Genomic DNA, 16,373 nt, shown 5'->3' on the forward strand with positions numbered 1-16,373 from the left:
TTTAAGCAAAAATGCCTGCCAAAGCTTTGGTTAACAATCTTGACATCATGTATACATTCCTAAAACACACTCGTTGTATCAGGCAGTGACTCACCACGATGAGTCATGCAAGTAGCCACATCTAGTGACTAATGGCTGGACTGGTCCTTGACTTGATAGTCTATGACTGATATTCCTATTTTCGATCTTACAGTGACGTGTGATTAAGACATAAGCAACATATTTTTCTTATACTTCTGTCAGTTGTCTGAATTTTGACTAGCCCTTGTCTGAAACTCATTATACTATTTGTTCTTTAGCATTTATTCGTAATTGTTTATTAAAGGCCGCCATTGTAGGCTACACCGTGGATTGTTTCATTGTTATTACTTGTTAGTTCCTATTAAAAAAATGACTTCAGGTTTGTCAGTGAAGAAATTATGTCCATTTGACATTCCCAAAATTTCCCAAAAGTTTGACTAGTAAAACCCAAAATTGTATCATCAATGTCTAGTTTTGTTATTTGTCATTAACAGTTAAGAAGTATTTCAGGGTAGGGTAAAACCCTATATTTAGTAATAAAAAAAGTAACATTTTGATATTTTTAATTGCATAAAAAAAGAGTTACAATACAATCAAAAAGTGTTATAGTAACATGTTAATGCCTAATGACTTAACTGAAGTATCACTTATTCAGCTTATAGCTGTGCATATGGAGTAAGCAAAACAACATTATTTTAACTACTGTACACTGTGATCATCAGTAATGGGGCAGTAGCAAGGCTCAAAACTAGAGCAAACTATTAGTAATCACTCTTGAGCCTCCTCTGCCTTGGTAAAACGCATGTTGACAGTGTTGTACTGATGATGAAAAGAGGCATTGCACCCGACAGAACATAGCTAACCTTTGTCACCCTTGTAATTATCAAACAAGTAATAAGTTTGTAAGCGTTATCTCACTTTGAGTGCTCTTTAGTAATACTGTCTGCTGGTGGTGGACATCAAAACACAGTCCGTGCAGCTACAAAAAAAAAGGCAAATTATCTCTTTATTATGGATATTGTACTAAAACTGCTGAAAGGCAGACATTAACAGCGTTTCACGAGTCCTAGTCAACAATAAATTATGCTCCGGTTTCCATTCATTAGTTCACCTCACCGTAGAGGTGAGGTTTCTTTTAGGCCTAAGGCCAACCTGCGAACCACATGGCCAAACAGTACAGGGTTCAAAGAAAGGATCAAGCTACCAAACTGTACCAGACAAACTACCATCAGCTTCAAGAGACAACTTAAAATATCAGCATGGCTTATCGTGTTGTATAGGCTCGCCGGTCTCATGTTATCATACATTTCAGCTATCAGCAGTCATCTGGCTTTATTGCTGTCAACCATTAACCATTACTCTGTTTTATTGTCCTACAGCAACCACGTGTTGCAGCATTTATATTAATCTTTATGTCATACTCTTTTCTGTCTGTTTAGTTTTATTGAAATTCCTTGATTCTGTCTCTTGGCCTACAGTTGTCCACTGCTTCTATGTTTGTGAATTCCTATCTTACTATTTTGGACCCAAGGGAGATTAGCAAAGAAGGAAGGAAGCTAACAGAGATCCAATAAAATAAGCAACAATTAAGGAACAAACAAAAGAGTAATAATGATTGCTAAAACTGTACTGGACTAAATGTATTCTCTAAAATGTGTTCAAATTAAAAAGACAACGTTTACTAGCACAATACAGATCTCCAAATTAATAATTATTTAAATTAATAAAGGAATTGCTGAATTACCAGTTAACAGGGGAAAATACGGTAGAAGTGGTGGACCCCCGCTCACTCCGCTGCAGCAGGCAGCAGTACACACCGCTGTGTGGCAACTCGTGACGCGTCACGCATGAAGCGGAAGAGGAAGAGAAGAAGAAGAAGCGAGGCTAACGTCCTGCTCTGTAGTTGCGTTAGCTGCTGCTCAGTTGAGTTCGAGTTTTTTCTTCACGGCTATGATTGACAGAGTCAGTAGAGGTTTACACGGGCATGTCCGCACACTCGCTCGGTTGTTATTAGTAACAGAAAGATTTGCAGCATGGCGAGTCGAGAAAGAGCCCAGAGTTCTCGCCACTCACACACAAGGACGAGAACATCATGTATCGGATTTTTGAGGATGTTATTTATTGCTTGTATTCACACGTCGCGGGCCAATAAACAAGGTTTGTAACTTAGCTGGCTACGTCCGCATTAGCTAGCGCTAACTTCCGTAGACATTTCTACGAAGTGTGGGTTGAGGTTACCTCTACGGGCCAACTTTATCACAGCTAGACCGCTACCTCAGTAACATTAGTACCTCTCAAACACCGCTAAATTGTAGTTATTTATATTTGCCATTAACGAAATGTCATTAAAAAAATTGGAGCCGGCTGATATTTGAATTGATGAAAGTGCTATCTTTAGTTAAGTTAGCTAACGTTATATGTGGCCTTAAACGTAACAGTAAACGTTAGCTTCGTTGGTAGCTTGTTGTCATGTTGTCACCCCTTCCATATATGGCTAAGTTAGGCTCACGCTCTACCTAACAGACATACAAAATAGTAGGAGGCAGAAACGGAAAGAGCAGCTTGTTAGCTTCATGGCTAGTACTAATGTTAGCTTACATCAGCTACTGTTTGATCTGAATGTATTAGAATTAAGAGATGTCAGATTGGCATCATTAATGGAAACATTGTCTCCCTGTCGCTGGCAGGCCACCTAACATTACTTCCTTATACTAGACTCAATAAAGGAAATGTTGTGAATCAGTCAGGTGACTGTTATTTGTAAACGTGGCTGAGCGTTTTGATTTTGACCCTGGGTTGGTTCCAACTTGGCACTGGTCAGTCTAAGGGCCAAATGACAGCCGCATGTTATTTATCCAGCGGACTGAAGAGTCCAGCTGTCAGATCTACTGATCATGTCAGGTCACAGTGCTAAGTCTACCAGTCGTCAGTGGACAGCTGCGCTCCACGTCCAAGATAAGCTGTGCCAACCATGAAACGTGTCTGGTGCCGATAAGTTGTTTACATTGGTTTCATACACTTGCAACACAATCCAAGCATTTATCTTTAAAGAAATACACTTGAGTCATAAAGTAGCATTGCATGGGTTTTTTGGCAAATATTGTGAAGTCACTTTGCCATGCTTCTACCAGCGTCAACACTGCAAGCTTAGCAAACTAAATCAGTGTTAAGGAGATCACTGCTAGTTGTGCTTCACTGGTTAAACTATCTGTACAGATTTACACATGCCCTTCCAGGAGAAGTGGCATGTGATTTATAGGCGAGAAATGATCAAACTTGCTGCTTCCTTTCAGTTAGGCAATAGCCAAGAAACCCACAGTTGCACTGGGCCATCAGTTGTGACCACTAGGCCCGCTTTTGATTGGCGTTTTGAATTTTGCCCTATTTGTTGTCTTGGTAGCGGTTTTCTAAATCATATGCTGAATAACAAAGACAGGTGATGATTCAAAGTGATAGAAAATATTGACTTTCACTTTGTGTAGACTTCATTCAGCGCTCTAGTCCAGTGTAACTTTCACTATGGCTTTTCCCCATTTAGTTTTGTTTGTTCCACTGAGGTACAGTAGGAAACGGTAATTCTTCCACTCTATACTTACCAAAAATGGTGACTTGAACTTGGGTAAATTCACTCCCAACTCTAACCAGACCAATGCAGAATAGCTCAGATGTTAGTTGTGTGTGATTTACTTGTGTAATGTCAGTAGTGAAATCTAAAAAGGAAATTAAAGTGTGAGTTGTTGTAGATCACCTGCATTTGCAGTGACATTTTAATCTAAAACATGCTTTATAGCCAGCAGAAGTTAATTAAATGCAGCAGTTTAGTTTGTCAGTACACGTCCAACATAATAATAGTTTTCAATGCTGAAAGTGTGCTGTGAACACGATCTGCAAAGGTTGGTCTTGGAGCACAAGCTGTGGGATTTCGGTGGTGTCAGGTGAAAAGCTTTTCAGTAGAGTGAAAGCCTAATAAATGCTGAGTGGTACACCAAACTTCCACACCAAGTGGAGCAGAATGTGAACACAGATATCAAGCCTGATCTTTCTCTTGTCTCTTGTCTGCTCTGAAAGTACAAGAGATTAAAGTTCAAGTACAGAGTTATTGTTACTAGTAATATAACTTCAGATTCAGGAAGATATAATGAGTGCTAACGGATGACTTTTGATAGCAGAAATCCATTTTTAGTTATGTCCAATTCTGCTATAGTTTCTCTTTCCTGTATTCCTTCCAATATTCATACGTGTTAAATGTTCAAAACTCTCCTCAAGTTAGAAACCGATAGTTCTCCTGTTCAAAGATGGTGATGGTGATAATACTTATAAGCTCTTCCTGTCGTTATTTTTTTTTTTTACAGCATTCATTCAGTCAGACACAATTCTAGAAGTTTTACATTTTGGTGAGGGAAGCCTTTTACAGGTAAGTGCTATTACTTCTACCCCCCTTTGTTGTTTCTATTAAAATTGTACTATTACTCACCACAGACAGAATTTACACCATTACAGAGCAGGAAAAGGTTGAAATAAGGCTGTTTACTTGTTTACAAATGACCTACCTCTGAATGTAATAATGCATTGTCTAGTTAAATAACATTCAACCAATTTCTTATGTCTGTTATTTTTGCAGGCAGAGTCTGACATTGATTTTAGTTTATATCATCAACAAAGGTAAGTTTTTATTTTTCATTTCATAAATATCCTTAACTTTTTGCAGCAAGAACTCCAAACAAATATGTTTGTGTAGTTAAATGCCATTATATTAGTGTGTGTGTCAGGTATGCAGGTGCTGTTGTTCTACATCTTCTACATTAAGCATATATACTGGGTTGCATTCTTTTGTTAAGTGTTGCTACAAGGTAAATGTATAAGTGGAGCTTATATAGTATAGCCAGAGGAGTTCTTGAAGTGAATTCATACAACAGCAGCATGCATCATTTTGCTTCCAGCTTTAACATGACCAGCATTCACAAACAAAGTAGAAAACAACAAAGATGCTCCTCAAATTGTACTGCAACACATTTTCAAATGCATTATCAGTCACTGTGGTCATGTGAACAAGAGAGTACAAAAAAGTTATTTTGTCAAGGCTGACAAACCTGGGTAGGAATTTTATTGCATCTGGCAGGCTACAAAGTGTCAGTTCACAACCAAAAACAAAAAGCTTGAGCTTCATCATCACAAGCTGTCAGAGCCTACAAAGGCGAGACAACAACAACTTGAAGCCATACGAACTAACAAGTTTGGTTAATAGCATGAAATAAATTAGAGAGATGCAAGAACTTTTGTTTCCCGCAGCCCTGTCAAACATGCTGCTAGTGGCACGAGTCGTCAGGGCAACTGCTCAGTCTGTCACCTGTTGTTCAACCACAGCACAGTGTGTCTCTCTCCTGCCACAGCTACTTGAAAGAGTTGCGTATAGCAGGGCAGACCGCAGAGACAGCTAATGCGAGACAGGTTGTACCCAAACTGACAAGGCTGGGCGCAGAGACAAAACCTAGCTGACAGAAGAGCACTTTAGGGAAGTTAGTTTGCTTTCAGACAGACATCAGACTCCTATATCTTGGTACTGTGAGAACTATAGTGATTGTCTAAGAACTGTAAAATAAGTCTACTAAATTGCTTGCATACTGCACAGATTTTAAAATGTTAAGTGTGTGTCTTAAGTGTGTGACTGGCTAGAAATGGTGTGTCCAACAGGTAGAGCTGTTCGAACAAGTAAACACTGTTTCCAAGGCAGGAAACAAGTAAACATCAGTTAGTGGACTTTTTAACATCATGTTTTTGTATCACGGCCTCCACATAACATCAATACTCTGTCCTTAATTTACACATGTGTTCTGTCTGGGTGCAACATACAGGGAGACTTTACTATTCGTACAGCATGTTCAAATCCATAAAAGGGTTTTATTGCAAAGGCATGGCATGACCACTCCCTCGAGTTAAGGGGGTTAGGGTTTTTTGCTGTTGGACTCTGTTGATTCAGGTTTTTTGAATGTTTAACTTCCCCTTTTCCTCATTGTGTGTGTGGTGTGTGTGTATATAGTGTTTGGAAATCATTTTGTTGTTAATCATTATCTCCTCTCTATTACTCGGTGTATGTTTCTTTTGTGAAGAAAGTTGTCAACATGCTAGTCACTTCCAGGGGAATCAAAATGCTTTTCACAGTCACATATTTGTATGCACTTATCTTAAGGTTAGCCTGACACTGGACATGTGCAGATCTGAGGCCAGGAGGCACAGCCCTCCCCATGATCTCCCCAGCTACTCCAATTACACACTGACATTCAACACATTAGCTCTGAAGCGCCGAGCGAAAGGCCGCACAGAATTCACAGCCAGGATCCATTTTAATCCTCAATCCCAAAAAGAATTTTGTCAGTAGTTGTTATATTAATGAGAGAAGTGAGGATAGGCTATAGATGACACATTATACAGGAGGATCACTGCATGGCCGGGGCTCTGTGTGGATTACTGTGCGCCTCCGGGATAGAAATCCATCCCGTCTCTAGCGAGCTCTGCTATTGGAGCACACTGCTACAACCATTGTCTGCTCCCCTACATGTTGGCTTGGTAGTAAATAGGTGAAATTGATCTCTGGTAAATTGTCTGACTCCAGGGTAATGTTAGAGTAATTTTACATGAGTGATGTATAGGTGGATAGTGTTAAGTACCACCATATCAATTCTGGTGCAAAAGATAGACAATAAAACATTTCAGCTCTGGTGTTTCCCTGCATGTAATAGGTTTGTGGCCATTGTAAGTCTTCCACAAATGGTTCTGTATGTTCTTGGTAAAATGAGCATGTGACATTAAGGCATTTGCTTTTTCAACCATAAAATGACATAAAGCTTGGTCATGTACCACACCTGTATCACTGATGAACCTCTCTTTCCATGCGATTTACATAAAGGCTCTCATTACATAGTTCTGTTCACCTCTGCCTAAGAAGAGTTGCTTTTCTTTAGGGACGGCCTTGTCTATTGTTAAGATACACCTGTTGTTAAACAGGTTTGGTGAGTTATGCCTGTGTCTTACGCCCAGGTGGGTGGAACCGATGCTCAAAAGTTGTTGCCTTCGTGTGAGAGAAACACCACACTGAAGGTGACAAGAAGAGATTTGTCTTTTTTCTTTCTCTTGTCCAGTTGTTTGTTTTTTTATTTATTTATTTTTGTCAATGGATTTTCATGGAGATTTCACATATGGATATAGTGTGCTGTGGATGGGAGTGGTCCCATGGCCGTCTTAATACATTGCCGTGTCTCTGTGCAATGTCGAGTGTTTAGCTTCTCATTTTTTTTTAAATGCACACAGACATGGATACTATTTTTCCTATCCTGCTGTTGCTGCTGTCACATCTTCCTGTCTCTCACAGCACGTCCCCGCACCGTGGGAACTGTCGACCTATACGATTTGAACCTCCTATGTTGGACTTTCATGAACAGTGAGTGTTTGGTATATTCTCACACTGATTTATTATTTTGTTTTTGTATCATCTGTGTTTTCATTACATTTCACATAGTTTGAGACACTTGCTATTAGTAATTTTAAGGTGCTTTTTTCTCTTGAACATTTTCAAATCCCAGTGGATAGTTTACAGGGTGGCTGAAGAGGCATTTAAGGCACTTAACAAAACCACATTCTTCAACTCCAGCGCCATCACCTAGCTTCACCAAGGCAAGACTTATTAGAACATTCCACTCTGACAATGGGTGCACACCCATGTATTATGACCCAGCTCCAAGTGTAGCCTACTTTACCAGGATGCAGAATGCAAATGATTCAGTAGCTCTGAGTTGCAGCGTGCCCCTACACCAACTCACAGTGAGAGACCCAGCTGTCCTCCCCTGTCCTGCTTCCTCAATAAACAATCCACTTATCAGTTGTGAATGTTTTCAGGGCATGAAATTCTCACCCTGTCTCTAATACACTGGAAATGAAGGCAGGATTAGAGGGCTTAATAAATCAGCCCACAGTTAGATGCTCAACTTCAGGTGCACTTCATAAGATGTTAAGATGACAGACATGTTTACATCTGGCTTGTTTGTGTTGGATGAACCATACATGCCTCTTCTTCCACTTTGTTTAAATTTTTCAGGTTTAATCAACTAACGTAGAAGTAATCCATCACAGTGGACATTTAGGGGCCTTTAGTCTTTAGCCAAAGTTACTTCGTCATTGTATGATTATGCATTTGCGAGCAGGGAGAATCATAAAATAGTTTCAAGTCTCTGCCAGTTGATTTTCATACCATATTGAAATGAAAGAAACCACAGGCTGCCTGGAAGGTAGAAAATCAAAGAGTATATGGTATGCTTTGGGTGTTGATTAGCAGTAAGGTAAAGTGCAGTATACACAATGAAAGCGTTATAACATGCAAAACCACTCATATGGTACTTCACAATAAATGAACAATTTAAAGATGGTAACCCAGAGGAATGTCAAGTGCATCGTTAATCACCTCATTGAGTGGTTACACAGGGAGCTTATGTCTGTCATTGTAATTTGAAAAACTCTGTAAAATAACTTTTATGACACTCAAAACCTGTTGACCCTTCTTCAGGTTAACTGCCTCTCTTCTTGTCTTTACTGTCTTTAAAAATCCTTGACATTATTGGTCTCTTTTTACAGTTAAATTCCTCACCAAACTAGCCGCCTTTAAGTTTTAGCGTTATTCATCCTCTGTTTAAATTTAAGTCAGTTTCGACCTTTGTGTCAATTTTCATGTCATTGTGACTAGAGTTTCTGTTCATAAGTTACTTCCATATGTTCTTCTGCAATTAGTTCTTCATTTCTTTAAGTATGTTCTTTACTTGCTGTGACAAAGGCTTCTTTTCTTTATTTACAGGCCTGTTGGAATGCCAAAAATGGATAAAGTTTATTTACACAATCCTAGCTCAGAAGAAATTAGTTTGATATCAATATCAGCAACAACAGCACATTTTCACGCATCCTTTTTCCAGAATAGGGTAAGTACTTATCACTTTAAAATCACTTTGTAAATATTGATTTATTTGTCATACGCCCAGTTGTCACAACAAATTTAATAAGTCTAATAAGAACTTTGGAAATGCAGATTATCCTGTTATTATAGAAGAAGAAAAAACAGTTCCCTTGATCTTTAGTCACATGGCTGTGTGTCGATCTGACCATTTTATATTAGATCATCATGCTTCATGAGGTATTTTTTAAAATGAATAAATCAGTGTGATAACTTAACATAATCCTTGTAAATAAGAGACACTGATCAGGAAACACAATATATCCTTCTCCTGTCTCTCAGGTGGCATTTGCTTTCTTTAAACTTCGAACTCTTTAAACTCAAGTAGACTCGATTAGTCAAGGGCCTTCTTCAAGCATCAACAGCATATAAACACTGACAAAGTGGGAAGTGCCCATGCAGATCACACGTGTCATGAGAACATGTGACCACTCCAAAGATCTCTGGGGACTGTTGTCCTCAACTGTTTAGAGGCAGATCGGAGATGAATGGCAGTGTATAAAGAGACAGTACAAAACACAGTAAACAAGATTAAGAAAAGTAAACAGCAGTATCATCAAGATATGGTATACACAGTCTGACACATACTCTTTTAATGGCATTTATTAAAAAACACTTAAGTCGTCATTGAAACCCACAAAATGGAGTGTCCCAAGAGAATGGGTCCAAAATAACTGACATACTCTGCTAGGCAGATAAACTCATTCTGTGCCTTGCTATGTATGGGAAAAGTAATTGAAGTGAAGGGCCTGTTGACGTCATGCGGCCCACCCATTTTTTTCTTCTGTTCCATTTGCTATTGCTGGCTATAGTAAATACAAGTATAAAGTCTCGGCCCTGATTGGTTCACACAGCCTGCTATATATTTCTCAGAGTTGGAAACGCACGTCCACATTTATGAGGAGGTCATGTGACCGGACACTGCCACACCCACGCAGATGTCAGATTCAAGAGACGATCTTTGGTGCAAAGTTACGTTTGGCCTTTACTAGCTTACAAAATGAGACAACTAGCTTACTTTGTACTGCAGTAGCTGTTTCTATGGTAACAAATATCAAGAGCTCTGATGTTTAACTTATCAGTACAATGATGCACGTTATTAACATTATTTCACATCATCTTGTCACCCCTACTATGTAATACGATAAATATTTTATTGCTATAATGTGGAATATAATTAGCTTGTTACAAAATAAGAAGCCCATGTCATTGCTGGACTGTGCAGTGTAACAGTGTAACTAACCAAACGAGTCTCTACTGTCCACTCTGTTTTGGATAAAGAAATACTGTTTTAGCACGTTTTGAACAGCCCCACTCGTTATAATATCATATCATTATAAACACATAATTAAAACACAAATACCAACATAGTCTGACCAGTCACCATGAATATTATAAGAGTAATATGACCAGCTGATCCCAGCACTGTGCAGGAGAACGGATCCAATTAGCGGCGCTATGTAAAACAGCGGTCTATGTTTGTCAGACTGTTGTAGTAGAACGTCTGTCATTTTCTTTCAGCTCTGGCAGTTCTTAATGCTGTACATTATATTGTCAAACTGGCCAGGTACCTGCTAAAATGCAGGTTAAAGGTGATCACAAGAAGCAGATGCCCGCCCACGCAACCCAACACATTCCCATTTCCGGAAGTTAAAAGACAAAATAACGTCAGAGCACTTCCTTGTTACTGAAACGCATAAGGTCAATAGGATAAAGAACTTCTAAAGAACTATATATGTATAAATTATAATGACATATTAGCAAACAAATCATGTTTTATGTGAACACTCCCTTTACAGGAAAGACCTGTTCAGTCACTTTAGGCACAGTTGCTGCACACCTAAATATTTACTTGTTTAAGTGAGGCTAGGGCACTGTATAGTTCTGGCCAATGTATTGCCCCAAGACATTAATAATATTAGTTAGGTCGTCTAGTGGGGGATGTTTGTTGCTGTTGTGCATATCAGTGGTAAATGTAAGAATAATTTCATCTTCAGGACATGAGACTCTTGTTCACAAAGACATTCAGTAGGAGGGAAGTCATTGTGGTTTTGAAGATAACAACCTGAGGCCTCTAGTCCTCTGTCACGGGATATGTCTGCATAAATTCTTTCTACATTAGGGTAGACAAAGTCACATCAGCAGGGAGATTTAGTTTTATTTGGTAATTATTATAATTTGACATAGGTGAGCCTGCCTCTAGGTTCCACCAGATTTTTGTGTTTTGATATCCTTTTTCGTTCTGCAAACTACTCAGATTATTCTTGCTCCAAGGCGTAGAGTAAAATTACCATTATAAAAATCTTGATAGGATTTTATAGACTTTGGTTTGACATGGATGTTTTTCTTTAATGAATGCCAACTACATGTTATGTTTATTAACTGCGTATAACTGATGCATACCGTGTATCTATTGCTGTTTATTTTGCCACGTGTTATTTTACTATGGTTTTATGTGTTTTGCATGGTCTGTTTATACACTAGGATTCTTCTATGCGCTCTAGCCCTTGTCTAGTTAGAGACTACAATCCCCAGAGATCTCTGCTGTGGTCAGATGTTCCAATGGCACGTGTTTTGCATCAGAACTTACCAAGTGATTGTCAGTGTTTATTAGCTGTGTCCCAACTTCATACTATGTACTAATATATAATATATAATATGCAGTGTATAGTTTAGTTTAACACATAACATTTACTGAAACTTGAAGACAAAGCAAAATGTTTATCCACAAAAATATATATTTCACCTCCTCTGCATATTTTCCAAATAAAAACAATTATAATTTATTCTGCAGTTTTAGTTAGTTAGTATTCTCCTGAAAAGATGCTTGAATAGAACATCAATCAAAGGTAAAGCACAGAGCTCTTTGTAGTAAAGATGCATTAAAGATTTAAGTAGGGTTAGTGCATTAACAACACAGCAGAGGTTTATATAGTATTTCTATTCTTTATTTTTGTTATACTAACATTATTATGGAAAGCGCAATAAGCAATTTCATCAAATTTCTTTTTTACCCAAATAACATGCAGAGGAAGTAGATTGTTTTTAAGTGTGTGTGTGTGTGTGTGTGTGTGTGTGTGTGTGTGTGTGTGTGTATAAATATAAAAATAAATACATTTGAAACCAAACCTACAACCTCAGTATGTAGTATGAAAATGGCACAGCATATATATTGTTTCCTGCTTGAAGAAGGTTCCTGGCTGAGCAGTGAATTTCTCACACTGAAGTGGATGTTAAGTGTTTTCTGAATTCCTCTGCATTTATACTCCTTCCACTATCTGCATTTTTGAGACTCTCTGTTCTGTTCTGTTCTGTGGTGTGGCATTAGTGTACAACATCTTACTACATCAACAAGATATTCCTTTTTTTAGCTTGTTCTGTAGAAGTTCAGGATTCTATAAATGGACAGGGGAATTTGATTCACAGTCACCACCTGCAACCACAGTCACCACCAAAATGCTAAAGCTAGAGTGTAACTGTAATGTTTTCATAGCACCTTTAAGGTCAGGTGATGTGGAAGTGAGAGTTAAGATTTTTCAGGGTATTAACCCAGCTGTTTGGGTGTCAGTATGTGTGAATAACTCTTGAGAGGCTGTATTCTGCTCTCTGTTAAAAAAGTGTTTGTTGTATTGCACATCATGTATATTGTGCCAATTTGTTTTCATCTGTTCTTTCAACAGATAATTCCACCAGGAGGCAACACATCATTTGATGTTGTGTTTCTCGCTCGAGTAGTTGGGAATGTAGAAAACACTTTATTTATTAATACATCACATCATGGAGTGTTTACATACCAGGTATAGACCAAAATAAACAATGCTTCATTTTTATAAGTTGAATGATTGGTGCCAGGAGAAATGTGGCTGATTTTGCTTTTCCATCTCCATCGTGAAGGTTTTTGGGGTTGGTATCCCAAACCCCTACAGACTGCGGCCCTTCATCGGGGCTCGAGTCCCAGTAAACAGCAGCTTCTCACCTCTAATACACATCCACAACCCGTACAGTGAGCCACTGCAGGTATATTAGAGTAATTAGAATCTCTAATGCTTACATGTTTGATTTGTTTTTGTATGAAACAGCTGATTAATGTTGTTGGATTGATTTCATATGTATGGGGTGCGTCTCTTTTCCATATCTTACTTCAGGTTGTCGAGATGTACTCCAGTGGCGGGGATCTGCATCTAGAGCTTCCCACAGGTCAACAAGGAGGCACTGGAAAATTATGGGTTAGTTTCTTGTCTCAATGTTTTTTGCTGCAGTGTTTGTGTCGAGTCTTAAGATGAACGACGAGGGCAGTCAGAGTCGAGTCACTGTCACCCATGCTGACCTTCTCCCTCCAGGAGATTCCTCCATTTGAGACAAAGGGGGTGATGAGAGCCAGCTTCTCGTCAAGAGACGTAGACAACCACACAGCTTTCATCAGAATCAAAACCAATGCCCCCAATGAGGACAAGTTCATCATCCTCCCTGTAGAGGTGGAGGTCACATCAGGTGTGCTGTCTAACCCTTGTGAATACATTTATTGTTAATAGTCAGTGTCCTTTTGTCTGTCAGGTAATTTTTCTGTTTTTACTCATTTTTTTGCAGCCCCTGGTATATACTCCTCCACAGAGATGCTTGACTTTGGTACGCTGCGGTCACAAGGTATGGAGTCTTACAAAAGCAGCTACATCTTTTCTTGAGCAGTCTTTCTCTGGGCTTCTTTGCTCACCCTCCCTCTGTTCTCTTTTCCAACTACTTTGTTGTACAGATCGTCCAAAACTGCTGAATCTACACCTTTTAAATTCAGGAACAAAAGATGTTCCAATTACAGTAGGTATCCTTAGTAACCTTTTTAAAATTCTTGTTTAATCGGTTATCTTAACTCTCATGTAACCCCATCCTTTATTTTTGCTTTACAGAGTGTACGTACAACACCATCAAATGAAGCAGTCACCATAGATTTCAAAGCAGTCACACTGAAAGCTGGAGAGAGCAGATATACCAAAGTTGCAAGTATTAGTTTTGATGGTAAGTAGTGTTTATGTGGTAATATTTGATGCTTTTTCTGTTGAAATATACACTCAGTATACCAAGCTAAAACGAATGCAGTCTAATACAAAAGTCCTGCAGTAAATCTTTAAGGTCATAATGTTTTTGCTGGAACTGTCTTGATTGATGATTTTGGAGGCTGCAGTTTGTGGTGCTGTTAAACTGAATTGCGTTATACTGGCAGGTGTTTCTATTATTTTGTCCACCCCATTCATATAATTGAGGGTTAGGCAAAAAAACAGAAACACCTCTCTTTTTAAGGATATTTCCTTGCAAACAAGCTTTTGACATACAATCAATGGAAATCCAGTTGGGAAAGTTCAAAATATAAAAAATACCCCCCCACCGCTCCCTCCAGCTGTGGGATATGATGCAGACACAAGTTAACCAAAACTACATTAAGGAATAAAAACACATTTCTTCACTTTAAAATACTGCAGTTAGATGCACCATTTCCACGGAACCCAGGCTCCTAATGAGGAAACGCTGAACAGTTGGCTATTAAGTGTGAACTACAAAGCCTGCATGATGTCAGTTTCCTCCCTCATGTCTTCACTGGCAGACAGTGACATAGAAAAATCATCTTAACAAGAAGTAAAGAATGCAGGGGGATTTTTTTTGTTTACAGTGTTTTGTTTTTTTTGCGTCAACTTCCTTTTAAGAATTCTTATACTTTCACTCTATTTTAGGTTTATTCATATACTTGGGTGAAAATAAAAAATAAAGGAATCAGAAGTCAATATCCTGTCCCCTTGTGTGTGTATGTCTTACATATTGACTGTTTATAAGTAATGATCTGGACATGCTTTAGCTTTAAGAGTTTTACATCATGTCCTTACTCTAGCAATTTGTTACACTTTTTAGTTTAGTTTTGCACAACTTCCTCTTGTGGGGCCTGGAATCTATTTGCTGTGCACTTATCTGCTGGTTCAATCTTGTTCTTTCATTGCAGCCTCAAAAGCAAGAAGACCATATCAGTTCTCTGGTAAAATAACTGTTAAAGCAAAAGAAAAGAGTTACTCCAAGCTTGAAATCCCATACCAGGCAGAAGTTTTAGAAGGGTGAGTTATTTTGCAGTTATGCATGAAGAGTGGGTGGCGTTATGTATTATATAGGAGAAAAATGTTCCTATAAGAGTTGAAGTTTTCTTAAACATATTTTATTGGTTTGTCATCTCTTCTGGCAGCTACCTGGGCTTTGACCACACAGCTACATTGTTCCACATCAGAGACAGCCCTGTCGACCCCGTGGACAGACCCATCTTCCTCACAAATGCCTTCAGCTTTGCCATCCGGATACACAATGTGTCCCTGCCCGAAGAGGCCAAAACCATGTTTAATGTGAGTTTCACCAGAACGGGTTAACCGAGGGCATTCTCATTGTGAAGTGTTGTGTATATGTGTAGAAGTCAATATGGCATCACTTTTTCTCTTTTTATTTTAGGTTCAGAACTTCAGTGCACCCATCGTCATTCCTCCGCATGAGTCGCGTTACATCTTCTCCCTCCTCTTCCGACCAGTCCGACCCTCCATTCACATAGACAGCAATATCCTGCTCATCACAAATGCATCAAAGTTTCACCTGCCTGTCCGGGCCTACACCGGCTTCTTGGAGGTACACAATGGCCATTTTCATGTTTATTTAGAAAAGAAATCTTCTTCATATATAGGTCATTTACTTACCATCAAAGTGGTACTGAAGAAAGAGCTGATTAACCTTATCAGTGAATGTTTTCATCCAAGTGTTCATTACATTTCTGGTTAGCTGGCAAACTGGCATAGATAAGAGACAGATAGATAGAAACAGATAGAAAGGTTGTAATAACTTTTATGGGGATTATTTTACCCAAAAAAAATGTTGCCATGGAACCTACATAATGTCCATCATTTTACTATTTATGTTTATACTGAAATCAATATGAGGATTTAGTTTACAGTTTAAAACATTTAAATATTTAGCTTAACCACACCACACTGCATGTATTCCACTGTAGTCAAAAGCTGAGATGACAGCTACTGAGATCTGCTAAGCTAGTTACCTTTAGTAGTTTAGCTGTGTTTTTGCTCTCCATCATGATTGGATTTCACTGCTGCCTCATTTAGTTATGTGAAATAACAAACTCAATCACTGTCTCAGTTCCTCAAAATGGATATTTGTTATATACAGGTATCAATCAATCAAAATCAATAGATACATTTAGTCTTAGCTTTAGATAAGGCTGGCCGTGGTTATTTCACCAGCTAGCCTTTACTTGATATAGCTCTCTTGCTTTAGCTGTCCAGCTGGCTGTTTCTCTGTGACAGACTGCAGGAAGTGTGGTGGTGGTTTT

The 16,373-nt window shown here is 38.7% G+C and overlaps 1 protein-coding gene across 1 annotated transcript in view; it reads left to right on the plus strand.

Annotated features, from left to right (window-relative positions):
* Positions 1-1,899: 1,899 nt before the first annotated feature.
* The window catches only part of tmem131 (transmembrane protein 131), a 29,987-nt gene continuing 15,513 nt past the window's right edge, over positions 1,900-16,373 (plus strand). Inside the window, exons 1-15 of the mRNA XM_044199358.1 lie at positions 1,900-2,178; positions 4,374-4,435; positions 4,643-4,683; positions 7,388-7,456; positions 8,861-8,981; positions 12,694-12,810; positions 12,908-13,030; positions 13,159-13,239; positions 13,354-13,504; positions 13,601-13,657; positions 13,764-13,825; positions 13,915-14,023; positions 14,997-15,105; positions 15,231-15,384; positions 15,488-15,658. Of these exons, the coding sequence (XP_044055293.1) occupies positions 2,055-2,178; positions 4,374-4,435; positions 4,643-4,683; positions 7,388-7,456; positions 8,861-8,981; positions 12,694-12,810; positions 12,908-13,030; positions 13,159-13,239; positions 13,354-13,504; positions 13,601-13,657; positions 13,764-13,825; positions 13,915-14,023; positions 14,997-15,105; positions 15,231-15,384; positions 15,488-15,658 (1,551 nt within the window). The 5' untranslated portion in view covers positions 1,900-2,054. The remainder of the gene's footprint in view (positions 2,179-4,373; positions 4,436-4,642; positions 4,684-7,387; positions 7,457-8,860; positions 8,982-12,693; positions 12,811-12,907; positions 13,031-13,158; positions 13,240-13,353; positions 13,505-13,600; positions 13,658-13,763; positions 13,826-13,914; positions 14,024-14,996; positions 15,106-15,230; positions 15,385-15,487; positions 15,659-16,373) is intronic.

This window comes from Siniperca chuatsi, linkage group LG6, assembly GCF_020085105.1.
Source record: "Siniperca chuatsi isolate FFG_IHB_CAS linkage group LG6, ASM2008510v1, whole genome shotgun sequence".
NCBI lineage: Eukaryota > Metazoa > Chordata > Actinopteri > Centrarchiformes > Sinipercidae > Siniperca > Siniperca chuatsi.